General features: G+C 35.7%; 2 protein-coding genes and 1 long non-coding RNA gene across 3 annotated transcripts; all 3 read left to right on the top strand.

Annotated features, from left to right (window-relative positions):
- The first annotated feature begins 412 nt into the window (after nucleotides 1-412).
- Nucleotides 413-3,332, top strand: LOC114533989 (collagen alpha-3(IV) chain-like). The gene is made up of 5 exons (XM_028555627.1): nucleotides 413-583; nucleotides 1,335-1,399; nucleotides 1,657-1,686; nucleotides 2,138-2,266; nucleotides 2,820-3,332. Exons 1-5 carry the CDS (start codon nucleotides 492-494, stop codon nucleotides 3,293-3,295), a joined length of 792 nt encoding a protein of 263 aa, XP_028411428.1. The 5' UTR covers nucleotides 413-491; the 3' UTR covers nucleotides 3,296-3,332.
- Nucleotides 3,333-6,346: 3,014 nt separating this feature from the next.
- Nucleotides 6,347-7,923, top strand: LOC114533990. The gene is made up of 3 exons (XR_003688106.1): nucleotides 6,347-6,597; nucleotides 6,697-6,841; nucleotides 7,205-7,923. It is a non-coding gene; the product is annotated as an uncharacterized LOC114533990 (long non-coding RNA).
- Nucleotides 7,924-13,790: 5,867 nt separating this feature from the next.
- Nucleotides 13,791-17,619, top strand: LOC114533988 (short-chain collagen C4-like). The gene is made up of 5 exons (XM_028555626.1): nucleotides 13,791-13,949; nucleotides 15,578-15,642; nucleotides 15,900-15,929; nucleotides 16,383-16,511; nucleotides 17,061-17,619. The coding sequence occupies exons 1-5, from the start codon at nucleotides 13,858-13,860 to the stop codon at nucleotides 17,534-17,536; spliced, it is 792 nt and encodes a 263-aa protein (XP_028411427.1). The 5' UTR covers nucleotides 13,791-13,857; the 3' UTR covers nucleotides 17,537-17,619.
- Nucleotides 17,620-22,956: the final 5,337 nt, after the last annotated feature.

Raw genomic sequence — 22,956 nt, 5'->3', positions numbered from 1 at the left:
TTGGTCTATTATGTTAAGATTAGGAGTTAACCCATCGACCTTCCAAATGTTGAAAAGTAGAAAGTCTATTATTTTTTAACGAGAACTGTTAGCGTCGCGCCAGTGAGTTCATGCAATAAAATCATGACCTAATTTGAATTACAAGGTATATTACAACCTCAAAAAAAACTCGAACGCTGGCATTCGGCAGGTCCAAGATTTGTATTTCTTTGCCATTAGTTTTCTTGACAATATTAATTACATTTTGGCCTCAAATCATTCACAAATCTGGAACCCCTATAGTATTCGGTCCTCAATTTAGGGCTATTAATATGGCGTATGCATGGCAATGAGTTTGTTTGTTCCGTTATTTTGTTTAATTTATTCGTGTTTTTCATTATAAAAGCAACCAGGGGAACTAAACACTATCATTTTCAGGGGGAAACGTCGCGAAGAAAGGTGCAACAAACTAACTGCGTCTGTGCTCCCAAATTTCAATCGTTGTCATCAGAATGGCTGGTCCCAAAACGTTACTCACAATTCTAGTGATAGTTTGCCACGTCCACGCGAGCTGTAGCTTAGCTGAAAGTGCCGTAGAAGCAGGGTGAGTCTGTTCATTTTAATATAAATGACAAATATCCTGGTTTTTTCATTTCTACAAGGTCTTGAGGACAGAAACGGTTGCAAAGTATTTTTTTAATGTGAGAGAATTTACGATGCCCAATATCGCTACATACATATTTTGCACAGGGGCATCTATGCTAAACGGCTTCTTGACCGAAGTTATATAGCAGTGCATGGGTGGCAAAATTTAGGCCTGAAAAATTTGCATGCCTAGAAATAGTGAACCTAAAATAATAATGGATTTGACACTTGTGCAAGCTTTACCTATGTTTTACCTGTAAGAATTTTCGCAATAAAATGCGAATTCATATTATACATACAATAACTTGGAATAATATTATTTCACTATAAAGTTCTGCGATAAGATATATTTGCTTATAATACATGTTTAAAAATGCTAAACTTTATAGTCAAATGTTAAAACAAATCTTCATTATTTCGGATAATATTATTATAAGAATTCAAAGAAAATTTCACATTGAACGACAATCATTTCTCGCCAAAATTAGTTGTGTAATGTCAAGCTCTAGTTTTTTAAGTCTCAGTCAATATTGGGGGCAAGAAATTAAAAAAGAAATAATCTTACAGTTAAATTTGCGAATGAAAGCAAGATGGCAATTCAGTTAAATGAAATAATTTTATTATATCTGTCGTAGTTCAGAGTAGATGAGCTATATAGAATGGGTTAAGTCCCGATCAGTCAGACATATATCATATCTTTCTTGCAACAGGCAAAATGATAAAAACGATCATCCTACAAACGGAGGTTGTGCACGTGGGTTACCAGGACGAGACGGTACGTGCCTAAAGGATAAATTTGAAAATATTACGGGATTTTAATAAATTGTGTAGTTCAGATAAACGCTGAGGTTAGTCAGCTGTGCATCTTGATGAAAAATTATGGATTTTTCTAAAATAAAGTGAATCACTTCTATATTTTAGTTTTTTCCTGTTGATTTCTTCAGAAAAAAATAAAAAAAAATAATTCATTTACCTAAATATCCCCAATTCTCAGTTCATACTTATAAGATCGTGCAATTCTATTTCTCATAGGACGAGATGGCCGTGACAGCATAGCTCCAGGTACAGCATGTTTTCTCGTTTTCTTGCAATGAAATATTGACTAGATTCTAATACAAATTGATAAATTTATCAAAATTTTGCGAAATGACAGTTACTTAGCGACGTTTGAAAATACAAATTTTTGTCTCAACAATCAAGAGCTTAGTAGTTCAGACTGGGGCATGCGCATAACGTAGAAGACCGTCCATGGCGTGAAGTCCATTGCATAATGGCGGACCACTTTTATTTCGCATTTGCAAATCGTGGGTGTAAATATCCGAGTGGAATTAGTACCCTCGCACGGTGCTCCGCACCGGCTCGGGGATTACACGGCCAAATTTCAAATTCCGTATACCTTTACAACAGCAGCATTGGTTATTCATTTCTAAGGCCGAAATACTTTTTCTATAAAAAGCTGCGCCAATATGTAGAAACTAATTCTCACTTCGAATAAATTTGCATAATTCTATAGGCCCACCTGGCAGACCCGGTTCTCCTGGATCTCGTGGTGCTCCGGGCGCACCAGGCAATAGTGGAGGCACAGTGTACACAAGATGGGGAAAAAAGACATGCCCAAATGGAGCAACTCTGATATACTCAGGTACAAATTCGTGCATCAGGGACATTATAACTAAACAGTCAAGCAATGAACAGTGGTAAATTCTGCACTTTAATTGAAATTTGCCGTCATATTGTAGAAAACAAAGTGGTTTTTTTCACTCGGTTAATTGATATTTTGCCGTATAAATTTCACACTCAGTTAGTAGCGAAGTATTTTTTTTAAACATGCTTTGTATTATTGGGTTGCATGATGACGTCAAAATTCCAGTGGGGTTAACTCGAAATCGAGGCACGGTAAATTGGAGTGAGTTAATTGTTCACTGTTTGTGCTGGCTTTGTGCTTCGTAAACATTATTTCGTAAATAATATTAATCGTATTATTTGCTCACACTTGTGCAGGATAAGGGTAAAAGGTACGTTGACCGCCAATCAAATCACTATGAAAATAAAATACGTGAAACCCACGAATGAGGAAAAAGTGGTATCTGTGAGAACATCCGACGTTCTTCAAAACAAAAGCATATAATTGTGTATTTAACGTTTTTGAAATTGGTTGAAATTTTCTCTTGAAAGCAATTTTTGCCTAAATACAGGTGTTATGGGTGGATCTCACTATACACATGGCGGTGGTGGCTCAAACTATCTCTGCATGCCTCTTGATCCAATCTACGAGAAAGTAAAAGCTGGCAACCAAGGTTATTCTTATCTATATGGTGTAGAATATGAAATGAACCTACATGGGCCTCTTTTTCCAAACAACCTTCATGATCACGAAGCTACGTGCGCTGTTTGTGAAGCTGAGAATCGTGGCAGCCAGCTTATGATACCTGCACGTAACGTATGTCCATCTGGGTGGACTCTTGAGTACAAAGGTTATCTAATGTCTGATCATATCAGTCATAAACGAACAGAATTCATTTGCGTTGATTCTAATCCTGACGCTGTTCAAGGAACTCAGAGTAACTTGAACGGGGGGTTGTTGTACGTCGTGGAGAGTCACTGCGGTTCTCTGCCATGTTTGCCTTATGTACAAGGCAATGAATTGACATGCGCTGTGTGCACCAAGTAAACTTACAGTACTCGTATACACTGTATTTCAATTGTTTTTTACAATGTTGTTCACAATGTAACATGAAGCAATAAAGAAGCTGTTACAATCGCGTTTTTGTTTTGACGTCAACCTCGTCTGTTTTTAAGGTCATGATTATTTTAAGCTACATTATATGTGATCAGTGACACATCAAAGGTAAGACAGAAATATTTTCATTTAAATTAAGCAATATTTCTCCCTAAAATAGAATATTCTTAGCCGTTTGATTTATTTTGTCTAATGTATAATCAATGTACAATGAAACACGTATAATCAAGTCTAACACATAATTATTATCAAGTACATATAATTACAAAAGATGAAAATTTCACTAATTTACAAGATTGCTGTGTTTGATCGAGACCAGTTTAATTAAGCACAGCTAGTATACGTTTACAAACTTTCTAAACTGTGAAGATGATAATAGTTTTCGTATGTTTTCGCGAAGGCTGTTCCACAATCTTGCTCCTCTGTAATGAATGCTTTTTTTAAGTAATTATTACGTGGCTTAGCAGTTAAACATCTGCAAAGGACTTACTCTCGAAGTCATTTCTGAGATTATTTTGTCGAACGAACATTCATGGCGAGATTAGAACTGAAGCATGCTTCACACTGGTCCTAAGAATCTGGAATTCTCAGTGCCCCAAATCATTTGTCCATCGGAAAGTAATAGAAGAGATCCGCCATTCTTATAGGAGCTAGTATGAATCAGGCGTTTAAAAAACACACAAACCGCCTTGCGCATTAACAGTTTCAACGGTATAACGACTGTCAAATCATGGTTAATCAAATGGCAATTGGTTATCATAATCTAATCTGCTAATGGTCACAGCATAACCATGCTGGCAAAGGAGGAAAATTCAATACCATAAATACAACCGTCTTTACTATAGTAGGGTTTTTAAGTTGCGCGACTACAGACAACGGACTGCGAACGTGAGGCAATTAGGACTGGGACAAGGCGTCAGGGTTTTACTCTGAGTCATCATCTTCGTCTGGGACGGTTCGTAGTCGGCCATTTTGCGTTGTGCGTGCAAAGGTGAGTACATAATCTTTTTTTGTGAATAAAAAGTTGGAAGTCATTTTATACTTCTTTTTAATATTTATTATAAACGCCACGATCCCTTTATGACGAAATTTTGAAAGTCTTGGGTTTAATTTCCTTTGTTATTAAAAAATTATATAAGGCCATTCTATTTTTATGGTACTTTAAACATCGTCAACATCCAGTCTGGAGCTTCATTTTGCATTTTGCAGATCAAATCTGAGAATTCCGTCTGCTAACCCATAGACGACGACGTCTCGTACTTTTTGGAAAGACATTTCGCAATATCGGTTTACAGGCAAAATCGTACATAGTGTACTCCGTAGTGTTTGCACAACTTAAGTATTCAATTTTCGACTACGTCCGTACTCATCCTAGGGCTTCGGGTACAGGAAACATGCGGTCAACCGTAGTCCTTCCGTTGTCGGTAGTCGCACAACTTGAAGTCCATATTTCCTTCAACAAACAACACTTAGCAGTGCAAAGACCGCATTCAATTGTTTAGCATATATACTGTAGGACTAACTCCCATGACAAAGGCCTTAGGTCATTTAGGGCGGTTGTTAGATCACATTTGATCCGAAGTTGTCAGTTAGAAGAAGACGCCACGCGGAACAACTACACTGTAAAAACTGAATGGTTGAAATGACCAAAAAAAAAGGTTGCAACCATATAAAATGGTTGTTTCAACCAATTAAATTGGTTAAAACCAAATTAAAATGGTAGAAATAACCAATAAAAAATTGGTAAAATGGATATGAAAGCTCATATTGGTAAAAACAACCAAATATATTTAGTAGCAACAAATAAAATTTGGTTAAATTGACCAATTAATCTTTGTGGTCAATGGGGTATATTTGTAGACCTCTGGTTCTATGTTCTATTGAATCCAATAGAATATGCTAGAATGCTATAGCACATTCTAAATCCTATGGCTATAGAATATTCTATAGGACTTCGTATGATCTTATGCTATATAGAATTCCATTGCCGTATTCTATAGAATTTACAAATCCAAAAGAATATTAAATCTTAAAGTTAAAATTCTCAGCAAAAATCACTCGTTTTGTAAGGACAAATCACACATATTTCACACTTATCTGTAAACTGTTTTCATAATATACCTGTTCGCAGGTTAGGTGGCGGGCGTTTTGCCCAAAAAGGACCGCAAGGTTATGTGGGACTTGTATAACCGACACGCTTTATTTTCAAATTTTGAGCGCGTCTTTGACTCTTTGTCATCAGTTCAAGGTTTTATAGTAGAATTTAGTGAGTTTTTCTTTCGTATTTTAACATAAAATACGCGTTATTTGAATTTGTCAATGAGTAGTCATGCGAAATTGGTGAAACACGCTGGATTAATATGCGAGGAGATCCGGATTATTTGTGAATACTGACTGTGATCGCGAGGAAGAAGTAATTGTGTCATGGCCATGTGGAATTTCTAAAGTTGATAAGAAAATAATCAAAGGTTCCATTCAACTATCTACAATTTCAACAACAACATGTGTACAGCTAAAGTATTATAATTCAGTGGTGAGTGTGTTTGTATATAGTATATGTTTATATTTAAAATATTGACTATTTTTTCAGATCAGACTTTGTATGGCTGCTGGACACTTTTTCAAAACTTTGTCTAGCTGTCACATGCCTACTAGTATTAATTAAATATGAAATGCCCTCTATATATAACCATGCACTGAGTCATTTAAAAGATTACTTTATTCACTCCATCAAGGCTTCAAGATCACCTTTAAGTGCAAGATTCTTGTGACTGATGCTGAATCAGAAATCCTCAAATTCTGATGCTGAATCAGAAATGGCAAGTATTATTGTATTTATGCTGTCAAAACTCAACAACTGCAAATCCTACTTCTGGTGAATCATATAGATAATATAATATACCTTTTATTTATATCATTATAAATAGAGCCATTACAATTTCTGTCAATGCTTTTGCAGTACATTTATGAATTCTATAGCTATATCATGGCATCATGCTAAGAATGAATAAGGTGTCAAATGTTTAAATTTCATATTTACTGTTAAAATTTACAGATTTTCTTATATCCAAACATATTAACCAAAGGTCAAAATTTGGTTTATGCAATTATGGGCATGTCGAGGATGCAAGAACAACTTTGCTCTCATTCCATCCCTGGGAAACTTTCAAATGTCTTTAAAGAAAAGGATGCAAAACCCCAACTCGACCCAGAGAAAGTTAAGAGTATATGTGGTAAGTAGTAATTGTTAGTAACTATTTGTGGAAGTTAATATATCTTATATACATATCTTGGTTTAGCTAATTGTTGACTTTTACTTTTTCTGTGTGTAGAGCATCATTTCGATGCACATGTTTAAGATGCCCAAACATTGATTCAAAGAAGCCATCAATGCTGGCTGCTCTGGAAAAGAAGAAGAACAAAGATGTCCAACAAATTATTGGTCTATTAGAGGATTGTCACCCGAACTAGAAAAAGGTATCTACAGATATATATGTATATAATATACAATGTTGAACTATGCAAATCACATTTATTATGTTGCCTGCTGAATCTTGTAATCAAACTTATTTAATAGAAATTGAAAACCATTGCATCTACACTGCCCCGCTGCATCAGTTGAGGCAGAGAAAACCCTGGACAATTATTTTGGGAAATTGTCCCTGTAAATATTAAACTATAGTTCAAGAGTTACTCCATAAGAACTAAAAATATGCCCAAGTGGCTGCTTGTCAAGTGTAGGGTCTTGCTCTTTTGTGTCCCAGGATTTTTCGCATATGTAAATGTTTTATTTCCAAGCTTAGGAATATAAAGTTTTATAATTTTTAAATTTTATTTTAGGATGACAGTGGTGTTGAAATTTAGACCATTGTAAAAAAAAGAACATTCCCGAAGTTGCTATTAACTGGATCTCTTGGTGACATCCATTCACTAGACCTTTTGGCTGAAGGCATGGTAGCAATAAAGTTTAAGCAGTTTTCCATCTTAAATGCTGTTGTGTGTTTGCTGACTGCATTGTATGTATCCAACGCAGAGAACCCTAAAGATGGAGGTGGGTAGACAAAGAATGTGTTCCTTCTTCTGGACCAGATATTACTACAAACAGACGGAAAAACGAACATTCCAATTGGAGTTAAAAACTTTTTACCGCAGCTTTGAGAACCTGGAAATGACTTAAGTATAGATAGATGAATCCTAGTAAGATAAGTGTTTGAATGTAGTAATTTGTATATATGTATGCAAATAACCATTAGGATAATTTATTTATTATATTAGATCTTTTATAATATATATGTGTGTTTTGACAAAATTTGATTTGAAGTGCTCTGAATTTCAGGATAATTTAACCAATCTTTAATTGGTTAAAATAATTGGTCAAAAAAACCATTGCACATTGGTTACATTAACCAAATTCAATATAGGTTACATCAACCTATTAAATATTGGTAGATTCAACCAATATTAATATTGGTAATTTTAACCAAAATGAATTTGGTAATAAAATAACCAAATTTTAATTGGTTGTCCTGGTTGCATCCAGGAGAACCTTTTTTTTTTGGTTGTTTCAACCATTCATTTTTTACAGTGTATAGAATACCCCACCATCGAAGCAATGCCTTTGATCTAACGAACCTACAGCCTACGCCCCTTTTACACATACATTTTAGGTTTTAGCTATTTCAAGCGAACTGTGAAACGGGCTTTAAGCACTTTGCAATATTATATTCGACAAGTGTAGGAAAATGTGGTTTTTACTCGGGGCCCACGCAGGAAGTAAATTTTCATGGTTTCTATTCCATATCCGGCACGTGTAGCAAAGTTTGCGAGTTCGTACTTCTGATCACAATCTAATTCCGTTACTGGCTTGTTATAGGCAAAAATTGATATATCTTTTTGTTATTACAAATGGTTGTATACATATGCGAAGCGTATAAAACACTTTTATCCACCCTTGTTTTCTTGGACAGCAATTCCGACCACGATTGCGATGCTGAACTAAAGCTTCAACATTTTGCTATACTTTTCGATTCCTAAAAGATGTTACGAGAATGCATCCCTTAGCTCTAGTGACGTAGGTGAATCTAGCTTATACGGTATATAAAAGATTTTAACTTACGATTTTAACTTAATTTTTGCTTCCTTCTTATGGGAGATGGCCTTGTTGTTCGTTAACCCAGCAAGAAAACTTTATGTTTCATCGCCTATTTCCCCAATGTATTTTTTCTGGACGAGTTTCCGCTCTGGTGCATCAAAACAATTCAAACCTGTACGAGGACTAGTCATATTTAATAAATAATGTCGCTCTTGTTATTTCCATAAAAATTCCTGAAAACGATTTTTGAAAAAACTGAAATTCGAAGTTGTAGTGCTCCAAGAATGTACAGGTATTCGACCATATATTTTCATTTAAAACAATTATAAATCATTATAATAATTCAATTTCGATCGTTCCTTTCAAAATTCTGTTTCGCATATTTTTAGGACAAGGGATATCATTCGAATTTTTAGAATCACATTTCAATTAACATGCATGGAGGTATAGACAGGTTTATAACGACAGGTGGTGTAAATGCAATTTCTAGTGTATATGATCTACAGCCCAGAATGATTATGAAATAATTTTCCACAAAAATATTTACATATGACTTTGTATACAGATCGACAGATAATGAATGAAAAACATTGTTCGGTTGAGTTTTAAAAAAGAGGGTTTCCAAGCTAAGTTATTATTTACTCTTCCTTGCTAAAGTTTGAGGAGTTTCTGCACCGGTTACTCCAAACAATTATAGACCTGAACGAGCTTTGAAGAGAAATTAAATCATAATGCGACTGGTGTGCTGCGAGAAATTCGAAGTTTTAATGTTTTAGAAATCGTGCCACTTTTATATTCTATATAATTATTTGTGAAAACGTTTAACGATATCACGTTAATACGTAATTTAATTTAGACTGTACTTTTAAAACTTTGAAGTTTATAAAGACAGATTGTCTAAATACAATTTCCAGTCTACGGCCCAGAATGCTTTCAATAATATAGCACAAAAATATTAACTACAGATAGTCCTATGTATAGAAAACATTGTTGGGTTAAGTTTTAAGAAAAAGGTTTTGTCCAAGCATTTGTATCTTGCAGCGTTTTAACCATAAAAAATCCGACCACAGCATATTTATATGCCCGACCGGCTGTTCTAGAACAGAATAAAGTTCTACATGGATATTTACCCACCGAATTATCGGCTAGTTTCGACTCTGACCACGCTTGCTTTCGTCAACTACGTCTGTATAATAGCACAGTAGCAGAAATATTCGATGAAGTAAGAAATATTCGATGTTAGTAATTAGAATTTTCTGTGAACGTTAAATCACATTTGAAAGTAAACCTTACAGGGTTTCGACAACTGAGCCTCAGTTCACATTTATTCTAATGCTACGATTTTCATGGTCTGTATTTTCCAACTTCCAGACAGTTCATATTATAATATATTGTAGGACTAACTCCCATGACGAAAGCCTTAGGTCATTTAGGGCGGTTGTTATACCACATTTGATTCGAAGTTGTTTGAAGAGGCCGCTGCTCCCTAGTTATATTGCCTACATCATGAGAAATACCACAAAATCGTTAATGATTGATCCACCAACTCACAGGCATTACCATCGAAAATAAACACCTATTATGGTGGATTTCCATTCAGTGTGAAGTATCGCGATCGACTTTTTGCGATCCCTTTCCTTTGAAATATTGACAATCAGACGGAATTAATCCTATTAGTTGAGCTCGACTGGGAATATTTGAGAGGAAAGCGATTGCAAAAAATCGATGCACGACATTTTGCACTGAATGAAAATTGCGTTCAACGAAGAAGAATCCTTATTAACCGTGACAGCTGAATTTTTTTAAATTTTTGTTTGGTATTTGCCTCGCTTTCGTGTTTTCGCCTTCGGATTTCGTGGTGCGTCGTAATTTTATGTGCTTGACGTATTTTGCGATTAAAGCTGTTGTTTATGACAGGGCATTTAGGCTTTAATGATATTCGTCTGTTTATTCAAGAAATTGTAGAAATTGCATGGATTAATACTTTTGATCTTGAAGTGTTTGAAATATGAGTGAGGATTCTCATCCAAGCATTTGTATTTTGCAGTGTTTTAACGATAAGAAATCCGACCATGCACAGTATATTTATATGCCCGACTGTTTTCTTTTTTATGTATATAAGTTTTCAAAAGGTTTACCTAACGGGACTTATATACATACACGCAACATAAAGTACTTGGAGAAGAGTATTAAAATGAGCTTGCAGTTCTTTGTTTGTTTATTTCGTACTAACTACAAAGCCCGTAAAAGCAGTGATTACTGGGATTACTAGCAAACAACGATTTCATGCAAAATTAAAAAATATATGATATAATTTATCGGCAATTTCTGAAATTCGCCTTGTAGCTAATTATAAACTCTGAATTTCCCCCTAATTCTCGCAAAATCGCGCTAAAATTCCAAGACCGCTAAATGCTGACATCAAAGACTCGAATTTACGTTTGTTGTCATGAAAATTAGCTTCGATCACACTTGGGTCACTGAAAATGTGTTTACACCGCCAGACTGACCTGAGACTTACCTAGGACTTACCTAATACCATGTTTTCAGGCCACCTCTAATGCTTGGCCTGCAATCATTGTCTTAGGTTGGTCCTAGGTCGGTCTTAGGTCAGTCCTAGTGCGTTTACACTACAAGACTAACTGCTTAAGTTAGGTCTTAGGTCAGGTATAGGTCTCTAGTGTAAACACTGCTTTAAACGGCCATGAACTAAGTATAATAACTTGTTGAGAACAATGAAATGTGGATTAGCTTTGACACATGACTTTCAGAGTTTCCATCTTCAATTCTCTATATGTCGTGCATGAAACGCTAGGGGAAGTGTGTCAAGGGGAAATGCGATATTTTGCATGCCTGGTAAGTTTAATTATAACTTGTGACGGTGATTTGTGACAATGTCGTGTTTGTATATGAGACGGAGCCAATATTTCTTGAGGGCAAATTAATGACCATCAGAAAAATCTGTCATCAAGCTAAAATAGCTGCAATGTGTTGATTTTATGCGAAGCTATACATAATTTGGGTTCGGTGGCGGATCCAGAGTAAGGCAGAAAAATTTATTACAGCTTATTAAAAAATAGAATTCATAAAGAATTCATAATCAACAGGTTGTTTTGAATTTAAAATGAGTCGTCTGTCTAATTTATTCAACCCTGCATGGACTACCACTGTATGGGATCAGACTTTGAGAAAGTCATCGAGCAAGAACTGCAGGGTGTCCAAAAAAACCCAAAACCAATGAAATCACCCATAACAATGTAATAGCTAGAGTTTGAATGCCTATAAGCAACCTTTTAGGACCCACAAATGTATAAATGTTTGAAATAAGCATTTTTGTGCTTGATGCATGACAGTAAAATATGTTGCTATACCCAAAAATGACTTTTATTACCAATACGCTTTACAAATAATGATAACAATTTTTAAATTTACAACTCAAGCACCATGACCTTCAACATGTCCTTAAATCTGTAGCAAATTTTAAATTTTTGTAGGCTTATTTAGCATTTTATAAGTTGCGTTAATCCCCAATTTTATCAAAAATATTACAAAATTATATCTCCATTTGGTCTATTATGTTAAGATTAGGAGTTAACCCATCAAACTTCCAAATGTTGAGAAGCAAAACTCATTATTTTTTAACGAGAACTGTTAGCGTCGCGCCAGTGAGTTCATGCAATAAAGTCATGACCTAATTTGAATTACAAGGTATATTACAATCTCAAAATAAAAGAATTATTAATTTTACAACTTTATTGGATAACAATACCCAAGCGGCAAGAGTGCGAACGGGACCTTTAGACCCATGCGAGGCAACTCTCCCGTATTTAACATGCAGCTACAGTATTACACAAAACACACACATCTAGACACATAAGCACGTTGCAATTGTTAAATTACGCAACAGACAAGTCCTGGTGACAGAAACAACTACGATGTAATGACCAAGTGCAAGTCATGTCAACCTCAAAACTAGAGATTAGCAAATTTAAGTAAGTTTTCGACAAAAATTTTTTGAACGAAGACAGACTGTGAAGATCACTAGGCAAGCCTACTTTACAAACACGATTCCAAAGGGGGACAATTCGGTTGAAATAGGAGGACTTGAAGGTGTTGGTTCTGCATGACGGAACTTTTAGTAGAAGCGAAGGGTTATTACAGTTACGAGTTCTACTATGACCAACGAATGACACATAACTTGAGACATCCAAATCATAAAATCCATACAACGCCTTGTAGAAGAAAATCAAGTCTTTTATTTCTCTATCGTACGCCATGGGTATAAGGTGAAGGGAGAGAGAATTATTATTCTAATATGGAGGGGATATTATTCTAAATGTATTTATTATTAAATAATAAAGGAAGTTAATGTTATACGGGTCTTCGTATCGTAGTGTCTCGGGTCTTAGGACGCTGGTCCGGGCGGTTACTTGCCCCCTCCGGTGAGTATAAATATGAGCCCAGTTTGCCTGATCGAGTTGTTAGTTGCTTGCGTGACCCATCCCTCCCTTTCCCCTAACGACTTCATGCGATGTTGTGAACTCTACGGGAGAAGCGTCTTATTAATCTCGTTGGGGTTTTTTTTTTGTTTTTTTTTTTTAGTTTGTTTTGCAGGATTGAGCACAGTTCTTTTCACACCCGTTTTGGTCGTTGAATTGGTGTTTGGGGTAAAGGTAAATTCATTAATGATCGCCACATTTACAGGTATTTTTCTTCTTTTTGTGTGTGTGTGTACTTTGATGTTCGTATCGTTTATTCCACGGTTTCACTTCAGTGACTCACGTGTGACAGTTGATCACGGGAGGGAGGAGGTACCGTTAAAATAGCATGGTTCGTAGAGTTATTATCTGCGCCGAAAACAGCAAACTCAAAAGAAACACCGTTTCACCCCTAGCCCGATCGTTTCGCTCGGATACCGTCTCCATCCCTACCGATCGGCAGCGGGCAAAAATATAGTGTAAGAGCTGGTGTGCTATCGTACTGATGTGAGCCTTAGGATCCGTTAGAACGTTAATATGGATTAAAAACGGAAACTGCTGAGAACAAAGAATCAGAAGAAGCATGCATGCAGTAAAAACTCGAACGCTGCTATTCGGCAGGTCCAAGATTTGTATTTTTTGCCATTGCTTTTCTTGACAATATTAATTACATTTTGGTCTCAAATCATTCACAAATCTGGAACCCCTATAGTATTCGGTCCTCAATTTAGGGCTATTAATGTGGCGTTTACATGGCAATGAGTTTGTTTGTTCCGTTGTTTTGTTTAAAAAATTTATTCCTGTTTTTCATTATAAAAGCAACCAGGGGAACTAAACATCATCATTTTCAGGAGGAAACGGCGACAAAAGGTACAACGAACTAACTGCGTCTGTGCTCCCAAATTTCAATCGTTGTCATCAGAATGGCTGGTCCCAAAACGTTACTCACAATTCTAGTGATAGTTTGCCACGTCCACGCGAGCTGTAGCTTAGCTGAAAGCACCGTAGAAGCAGGGTGAGTCTATACATTTTAATATAAATGACAAATATCTTGGTTTCTTCATTTCTACAAGGTCTTGAGAACACAAACTGGTTGCGATGTATTTAATGTGAGAGAATTTACGATGCCCAACATCGCTACCTACATATTTTGCCTACATATAGGGAAATTATACATGCGTTCAGGACTTTTGAACTATCAAGCGTTCAGTTTCAAATAATATGCAGAACGCCCTATGAAGAACGCTCGAGTTGCAGTTGCTTCTAATCTCGAGAGACTGCGAAAATGCTAAAATTTATGGCGCCAAAATGCCTAATTTTTTTCTGTCTTATTCAGAACTTTAGTCAGTGGCGTCGCCAGCATCGATAAGTGTGGTGGACATACTCATATATCCATGTTCACAGACCGTTAAAAGTTAACACAATCAATTTGAAGACAAATGAATAATGTGAGACACGAATATATGAATAAGTCCCCCCCCCTTATCAAGCTGGCGACGCCACTGGCTTTAAGGCGGATTTCCACTTACAGCGAAATCATTCGTTAGCGAAATATTTGCATGTTTTCTTTTGAATTCAGAACAGTCAAGTCGCACTAATTCATTTATGCTGTTAAAATTCAAAAGAAAATATGCAAATATTTTGCTAGCGAACGATTTCGCTGTAAGTGGAAATCCACCTTTAAGGCGGATTTCCACTTACAGCGAAATTGTTCGCTAGCGAAATATTTGCATATTTTCTTTTGAATTGAGAACAGTCAAGTCGCACTAATCTATTTATGCAGTTTAAATTCAAAAGAAAATATGGAAATATTTCGCTAGCGAACGATTTCGCTGTATGTGGAAATCCGCCTTTAGTCTTGCGTATGGTGTGTCTTTGTGTCGTCGAGTAGCACAACCTCGCAAAGGAGGTTTTTGGAGTTTCGTAAATCGTAAATTCTCTCTCGTAAAATCGTAAAATCTCTACTTTTTGCTCACACAGTGCATGGATCATTGTGCTCAGAACTCATGCACAAAGGCCTCTTCTATATGCTGTAAACTGCTTCTTGATCCGAGGTTATAGCAGTGCATGGGCGGCAAAATTTAGGCCTGAAAAATTTGCATGCCTAGAAATAGTTAACCTAAAATAATAATGGATCTGACACTTGTGCAAGCTTTACCTATATTTTACTTGTAAGAATTCTCGCAATGAAATAAGAATTCATATTATTACATACGATAATTTGGAATAATATTATTTCTGTATAAAGTTCTGCGATAAGATATATTTGCTTATAATTATATAATACATGTTTAATGCTTTATATAGTCATGAACTTTATATAGTCAAATGTTAAAAGAAATCTTCATTATTTCGGATAATATTATTATAAGAATTCAAAGAAAATTTCATATTGAACGACGATTATTTCTCGCCAAAATTAGTTGTATAATGTCAAGCTCTAGTTTTTTAAGTCCCAGTCAATATTGGGAGCAAGGAATTAAAGAAATATAATCTTACAGTTAAATTGCAAATGAAAGCAAGATGGCATTTCAGTTAAATGAAATAATTTTATTATATTTGTCGTAGTTCAGAATAGATGAGCTATATAGAATGGGTTAAGTCCCGATCAGTCAGACATAAATAATTTTCTTCTTGCAACAGGCAAAATGATGAAAACGATCATCCTACAAACGGTGGTTGTGCACGTGGCTTACCAGGACGAGACGGTACGTGCCTAAAGGATGCATTTGAAAATATTAAGAGATCTTAATAAATTACGTAGTTCAGACAAACGCTGAGGTCAGTCAGCTGTGCATCTTAATGAAAAATTATGGATTTTTCTAAAATAAGGTGAATCACTGCTATATTTAGTTTTTTCCTGTTAATTTCTTCAGAAAAAAAAATGAAAAAAAATAATTCATTTACCTAAAATCCCCAATTCTCAGTTCATACTTAAAAGATCGTGCAACTCTATTTCTTATAGGACGAGATGGCCGTGACAGCATAGCTCCAGGTATAGTATGTTTTCTCGTTTTCTTGCAATGAAATATTGACTGGATTCTAATACAAATTGATAAATTTTATCAAAATTTTGCGAAATGACAATTACTCAGCGACGTTTGAAAATACAAATTTTTGTGTCGAACAGTCAAGAGCTTAGTAGTTCAGACTGGGGCATGCGCATAACGTAAAAGACCGTCCATGGCGTGAAGCCCATTGCATAATGGCGGACCACTTTTATTTCGCATTTGCAAATCGTTTGTGTAAATATCCGCGTGGAATTAGTACCCTCGCACGGTGCTCCGCACTGGCTCGGGGACTACACAGCGAAATTTCAAATTCCGTATACCTTTCCAACAGCAGCATTGGTCATTCATCTCTAAGGCCGAAATACTTTTTCTATAAAAAGCTGCGCCAATATGTGGAAACTAATTCTCACTTCGAATAAATTTGCATAATTCTATAGGCCCACCTGGCAGAACCGGTTCTCCTGGAAGTCGTGGTGCTCCGGGCCCACCAGGCAATAGTGGAGGCACAGTGTACACAAGATGGGGGAAAAAGACATGCCCAAATGGAGCAACTCTTATATATTCAGGTACAAATTCGTCCAACAGGAACATTATAACTAAACAGTCAAGCAATGAACAGTGGTAAATTCTGCACTTTAATTGAAATTTGCCGTCATATTGTAGAAAACAAAGTGGGTTTTTTCACTCGGTTAATTGATATTTTGCCGTATAAATTTCACACTCAGTTAGTAGCGAAGTATTTTTTTTAAACATGCTTTGTATTATTGGGTTGCATGATGACGTCAAAATTCCAGTGGGGTTAACTCGAAATCGAGGCACGGTAAATTGAATTAAGTTAATTGTTCACTGTTTGTGCTGGCTTTGTGCTTCGTAAACATTATTTCGTAAATAATGCTTCGTATTATTTGCTCACACCTGTGCAGGATAAGGGTAAAAGGTACGTTGACGCCCAATCAAATCACTATGAACACAATACGTTAAACCCACCCATAGCGAAAAAGTTAGATCTGCGAGAATATCCGCCGTTCTTCAAAACAAAAGTATATAATTGTGTAGGTAACGTTTTTGGAATTGGTTGAAATTTTCACTTACAAGCAATTTTTGCCTAAATTCAGGTGTCATGGGTGGATCTCACTATACTCATAACGGTGGTGGCTCAAACTATCTCTGCATGCCTCTTGATCCAATCTACGATAAGGTAAAAGCTGGCAGCCAAGTTTCTTCTTACATTTTTGGTGTTGAATATGAAATGAACGTACATGCGTCTTTGTTTCCAAACAACCTTCATGATCAAGATGCGACGTGCGCTGTTTGTGAAGCTGAGAATCGTGCCAGCCATCTTATGATACCTGCACGTAATGTCTGTCCATCTGGGTGGACTCTTGAGTACAGAGGTTATCTAATGTCTGAACACATCGGTCATAAACGAACACAATTCATTTGTGTTGATTCTGATCCTGAGGCTGTTCAAGGAACTCAGAGTAACTTGAACGGGGGGTTGTTGTATGTCGTTGAGAGTCACTGCGGTTCTCTGCCATGTTTGCCTTATGTACAAGGCCAGGAACTGACATGCGCTGTGTGCACCAAGTAAACTTACAGGTTTACACTATATTTCAATCGTTTTTTACAATGTTATTCACAATGTAACTTGAAGCAATAAAGAATCTGTTACAATCGCGTTTTTGTTTTGAAGTCCACCTCGGAAATGGAATGTTGATGTTTTTATTGATGTTTATATTACAAAATGATATTTAGATTTTCCTTTCATAGCCAAGCAGGCCGTATTTTCTATAACTAAGGCGAAACAAGTCTGTTTGTATTCAAGTCTGTTTTTTAAGGTCAAGATTATTTTAAGTTACATTATATGTGATCAGTGACACATCAAAGGTAAGAGAGAAAAATTTTCATTTAAAGCTATGCTTAGCCTTAAAAAATAATATTTTTACCCGTGTGATTTATCTTTTCTAATGTATGATCAATGTACAATCAAACACATATTATTAAGTACATATAATTGCAAAAGATGAAAATTTCACTAATTTACAAGATTGCTGTGTTCGATCGAGATCAGTTTAAGCACAGCTAGTATACGTTTACAACATTCCTAAACTGTGAAAATGATAATAGTTTTCGTATATTTTCGAGAAGGCTGTTCCAAAATCTTGCTCCTCTCTATTGAAAACTTCTGTTTAGGTAATGTTTACGTGGCTTAGCAGTTAAATATCTGCAAAGAACTTACTCTCGAAGTGATTTCTGAGATTATTTTGTCGAACAAACATTCATCGCTGGATTAGAACTGAAGCCTGCTACACACTGTCCTAGGAATCAAGGATTCTCAGTGCGTAAAAAGCTTTGTCCATCGCCGGAAAATTATACAACAGATTCGCCATTCTTAGGAGCTAGTATGAATCAGGCCTTAACAACAACCACACAAACATTGTGCATTAACAGCTTCAACGGTATAACGACTGTCAAATCATGGTTAATCAAATGGCAATTGGTTATCATAATCTAATCTGTTAATGGTCACAGCATAACCATGCTGGCAAAGGGGGAAAATTCAATACTATATAAATACAACCGTCTTTACTATATTAGGGTCTTTAATAGCGCGACTACAGACAACGGACTGCGAACGTGATGCAATTAGGACTGGGACGAGGCATCACGGTTTTCCTCTGGCTCTGAGTAATCGTCTTCGTCTGGGACGGTTCGTAGTCGGCCATTTTGCGTTGTGTGTGCAAAGGTGAGTACATATATTCCTTTTTTGTGAATAGAATGTTGGAAGTCATTTTCTACTTCTTTGTAATATTTATTATAAACGCCACTATCCCTTCAGTACAATGAAATTTTGAAAGTCTTGAGTTTAATTTCGTTTTTTATCGGCGTTTTATTTATATGGTACTTTAAACATGGTTAACATCCAGTCTGGGAATAAAGTTGAGCTTCATTTTGCATTTTGCAGATCAAATCTGAGAATTTTGTCCGCTAACCCATAGACGAAGACGTCTTCTAGTTTTTGGAAAGACATTTCGCAATAATTATTGGTTTACAAGCAATATCATACGTAGTGACTCCCGCCGTAATGTTTGCACAACTTCAGTAACTTAAAGATTCAATTTCGCGCGACTACGTCCGTACTCATCCCAGGGGTTCGGGTACAGGAAACACGCGGTCAACCGTAGTCCGTTGTCAGTAGTCGCGCAACTTAAAGTCCCTATTTTCTTCAACAAAACAACACTCAGCCGTGCACTCAACCGCAATCAATTGTTTGGCATATTATATACTGTATAGGACTAACTCCCATGACGAAGGCCTTAGGTCTTTTAGGACGGTTGTTATACCACATTTTATCCGAATTTGTTTGAAGAAGCCGCCACACTGCTCCCTGATTATATTGCCTATATCATGGGAAATGCCACAAAATCGTTATAGCAAAGTGTGGCGCGATCGACCTTTTTGCGATAGTTTATTTCTGAAATATCTACAATCCGGTGAAACTAACAATTATTAATCCCATTAGATGAGCTTTATTGGGCACATTTGAGAGGCAGCGATCGCAAAAGGTTGATTATATTGTGCGACATTTTACACTGAATGGAAATTGCGTTCGGCAAGAAGAACGCTCCTAAATCGTGACGTCACGGCTTGATGTTTTGAATTTCTGTTTGGTATTTGCCTCGCTTTCGTGTTTTCGCGTTTGCTTCGACTTCCGGATTGCGTGGTGCGTCGTAATTTTATGTGCTATATATATAGTGTATATATATATATATAATTATATATATTATATATATTATATATATATATAATTATATATATATATATTATATATATTATATATATCCGCAGTATATAATTATATATATATATATATATATATATATATATATATATATATATATATATATATATATATATATATATATAAGTTTCCAAAAGAAATACTGCATGATAGAAATAACATAAAATTCTATATGAATATTTATCCACCGAATTATCGGCTCTAGTTACGGATAGCAAGACCACTGCATGCACTGGCATTACAAAAGCGTAAATTCGATTCGTGCTGAATGACCGATATTTGACACATTTTTCTTAACTTTTTCTGCATCACTTGAATTTGAAATGTGTATGATTTCCACTTATTCCAGAATTGGAACGCGCGTAGTATAAGTGTTATAGTAAAATATGTTTTAAGTTCAATTAAACGGTCATAAACTAAGAATTATAACTTGTTGAAGACAATGAAATGTGGATTAGCCATTGACACATGACTTTCAGAGTTTCCATCTTTAATTCACTATATATTATGCCGTGCATGAAACGCTAGGGGAATTGTGTCTAGGGGAAATGCGATATTTTGCCTGGTAAATTTAATAATAACTTGTGACGGTGATTTGTGAAAATGACATGCTTGTATATTAGACGGAGCCAATATTTCGTGAGGACAATTTAATGACCATCAGAAACTTCTGTCATTAAGCTAAGATAGCTGCAATGTGTTGATTTTATGCGAAGCTATACGTAATATGGGTTCGGTGGCGGATCCGGACTAAGGCAGAAAAATTTATTACAGCTTATTATTGCAATCGGTCACATATTCACATTGGTACGTCTTCATTAAAAAATACCCATTAGTATTATCCAAACTACACAAAAATTACCCAAAAATACCCGTAAAAATACCCACATTCATAATCAACAGGTTGTTTTGAATTTAAAATGAAGCCGTCTGTGTAATTTCTTCAACCCTGCATGGACTGCTACTGTATGGGAACAGACTTTGACACATAAATGTTTATGATCAAGTAACAAATTCGAGCCAAAACTAGTAATATTTATATATTCTTCGCTATTCACTCATGTTGCAAACAAAATCCTTTTCTTTTAACCAAAATAATTTGCGTGGCAACAGTGAGATTTTACAACGTTTACCTATGACTTATTTGAATCACAAGGACTTTATTACACCCACTGTGTGTATACAATATTCATTAAGCTAATCGTGGATGAATAAACTAAGGAAACTGCTCTCAAAAAAGACTAAAACGTAATAATTACCAAATGAAGATATCAGTTTGTCGTTAGTTGAACACGAATAACGAATAACAAAAAATCTTAAATCTTAATCAGCTCGTTCCCAGGCCCATTAAATAAAATAAATATAGGAACACAACAGGCTTGTGCACTCTGGTAATTTATTGTACTTTTTCGTCATTCGATTTTCATACCACAGGATTTGGCACAACAACGAATTATGATCGAAATTTGGATTACGACCCTAATTATGACATATGAAAATCATCCTTATATATAACCATGTAAGGTTAAAAGTGTGCATGCAAACTGCACGCACCCGTGTGCGCTGGGCTTCATTTAAAAAAAACCCAGCAATATCAATTAAGGATGTGATTACAATTGACAATACTTAATCTAGTAGAGCCAATAAAATATATACAACTTGGTGATTATTTACATACTTTAAAAAAGTATAAGTGTTTATTTGTGACTTTTACTTTTGCCTGGTCCTCATCGTGTTTTCTTATTCGCCGAATGCAGATACGTGATTGCTATTTTGTGTCTTAAGCCGGTTTTCCACTAGCGATATTTTTCGCGCGAAGCGACATTTTACTTTTGTTTCAGAGCTCTCAACTGCAACCATCTGGAACAAATTGCTCAAATACAAAGGAATAAAGTCGCTTTGCGCGAAGAATATCGCTAGTGGAAAACCGGCTTTACACGATCAGAGTTATGGAACAAATTACGAAAATTATATCTGCATTAATTTTGGTCCATTATGTTAAGATTAGAAGCAGTTAACCCATCGACCTTCCAAATGTTTAAAAGCAAAAAGTCTATTATTTTTATTTAACGAGAATCTGTTAGCGTCGCGCCAGTGAGTTGATAAAAAATAAAGTTATGACCTAATTTGAATTACAAGGCTAGCCCGTTATATTACAATCTCAAAATAAAATTATTATTATGCTGATAAGGATTAACAACGGAAATTCCTGATAACAAAGAATCAGAAGAAGTAGTAAAAATTCGAGTGCTGGTACTCGGCTGCAGTGTCCCAGACTTGTGAATTTTTTAAGTCCAACTCTTTCACGTACACTATGGTCGTTGGTTGACATTACTAATGACATTTTGGCCTCAAATATTCACAAAACGGGAACCCCTGGTATTCGGGCCTCAAGGATTATAATTATATTATTCGCCATTCACTCATGTTGCAGACAAAAGTCTTTTTTTAACCAAGATAATTTGCGTGGCGCCAGCGAAATCTTACAACGTTTACCTATGACTTATTTGAATCACAAGGACTTTATTACACCCACTGTGTGTATACAATATTCATTAAGCTGATAGTGGATAAATAAATTAAGGAGACCGCTCTCAAAAAAGACTGAAACGTAATATTTACCAAATGAAGATATCAGTTTGTCGTTAGTTGAGCACGAATAACGAAAAAAAATCTTAAGTCTTAATCAGCCTCGTTCGCAGGCGCTTTAAATAAAATATATATAGGAACACTACAGGCTTGTGCCCTCTGGTAATTTATTGTACTTTTTCGTCATTCGATTTTCATATCACAGGATTTGGCATAACAACAAATTATGAAATGAGTTGATAAAATAAAGTTGCGACCTGATTTGAATTACAAGGCAAGCTCATTAATGATATTACAATCTGAAAATAAAATCATTATTATGCTGATGAGGATTAACAACTGAAATTGCTGAGAACAAAGAATCAGAAGAAGTAGTAAAAATTCGAGTGCTGGTACTCTGCAGTGTTCCAGATTTGTGAATTTTTTAAGCCTAACTTTCTCACGTACACTATGGCCGTTTGTTGACCATACTAATGACATTTTCGCCTCAAATATTTACAAAACGGGAGCCCCAGGTATTCGGGCCTCAAGAGTTATTAATAATGACGTATGCTAATCAGTTTGTTCCATTTTTTTTAAGTTTATTCCTGTTTTTCATTAAAAACGCAACCAGTGGAACT

The sequence above is a fragment of the Dendronephthya gigantea genome, unplaced genomic scaffold, assembly GCF_004324835.1.
Source record: "Dendronephthya gigantea isolate DGI-Jeju-01 unplaced genomic scaffold, DenGig_1.0 000096F, whole genome shotgun sequence".
In the NCBI taxonomy this organism is placed as follows: domain Eukaryota; kingdom Metazoa; phylum Cnidaria; class Anthozoa; order Malacalcyonacea; family Nephtheidae; genus Dendronephthya; species Dendronephthya gigantea.
This window is presented reverse-complemented; position numbering and strand designations above follow the sequence as displayed.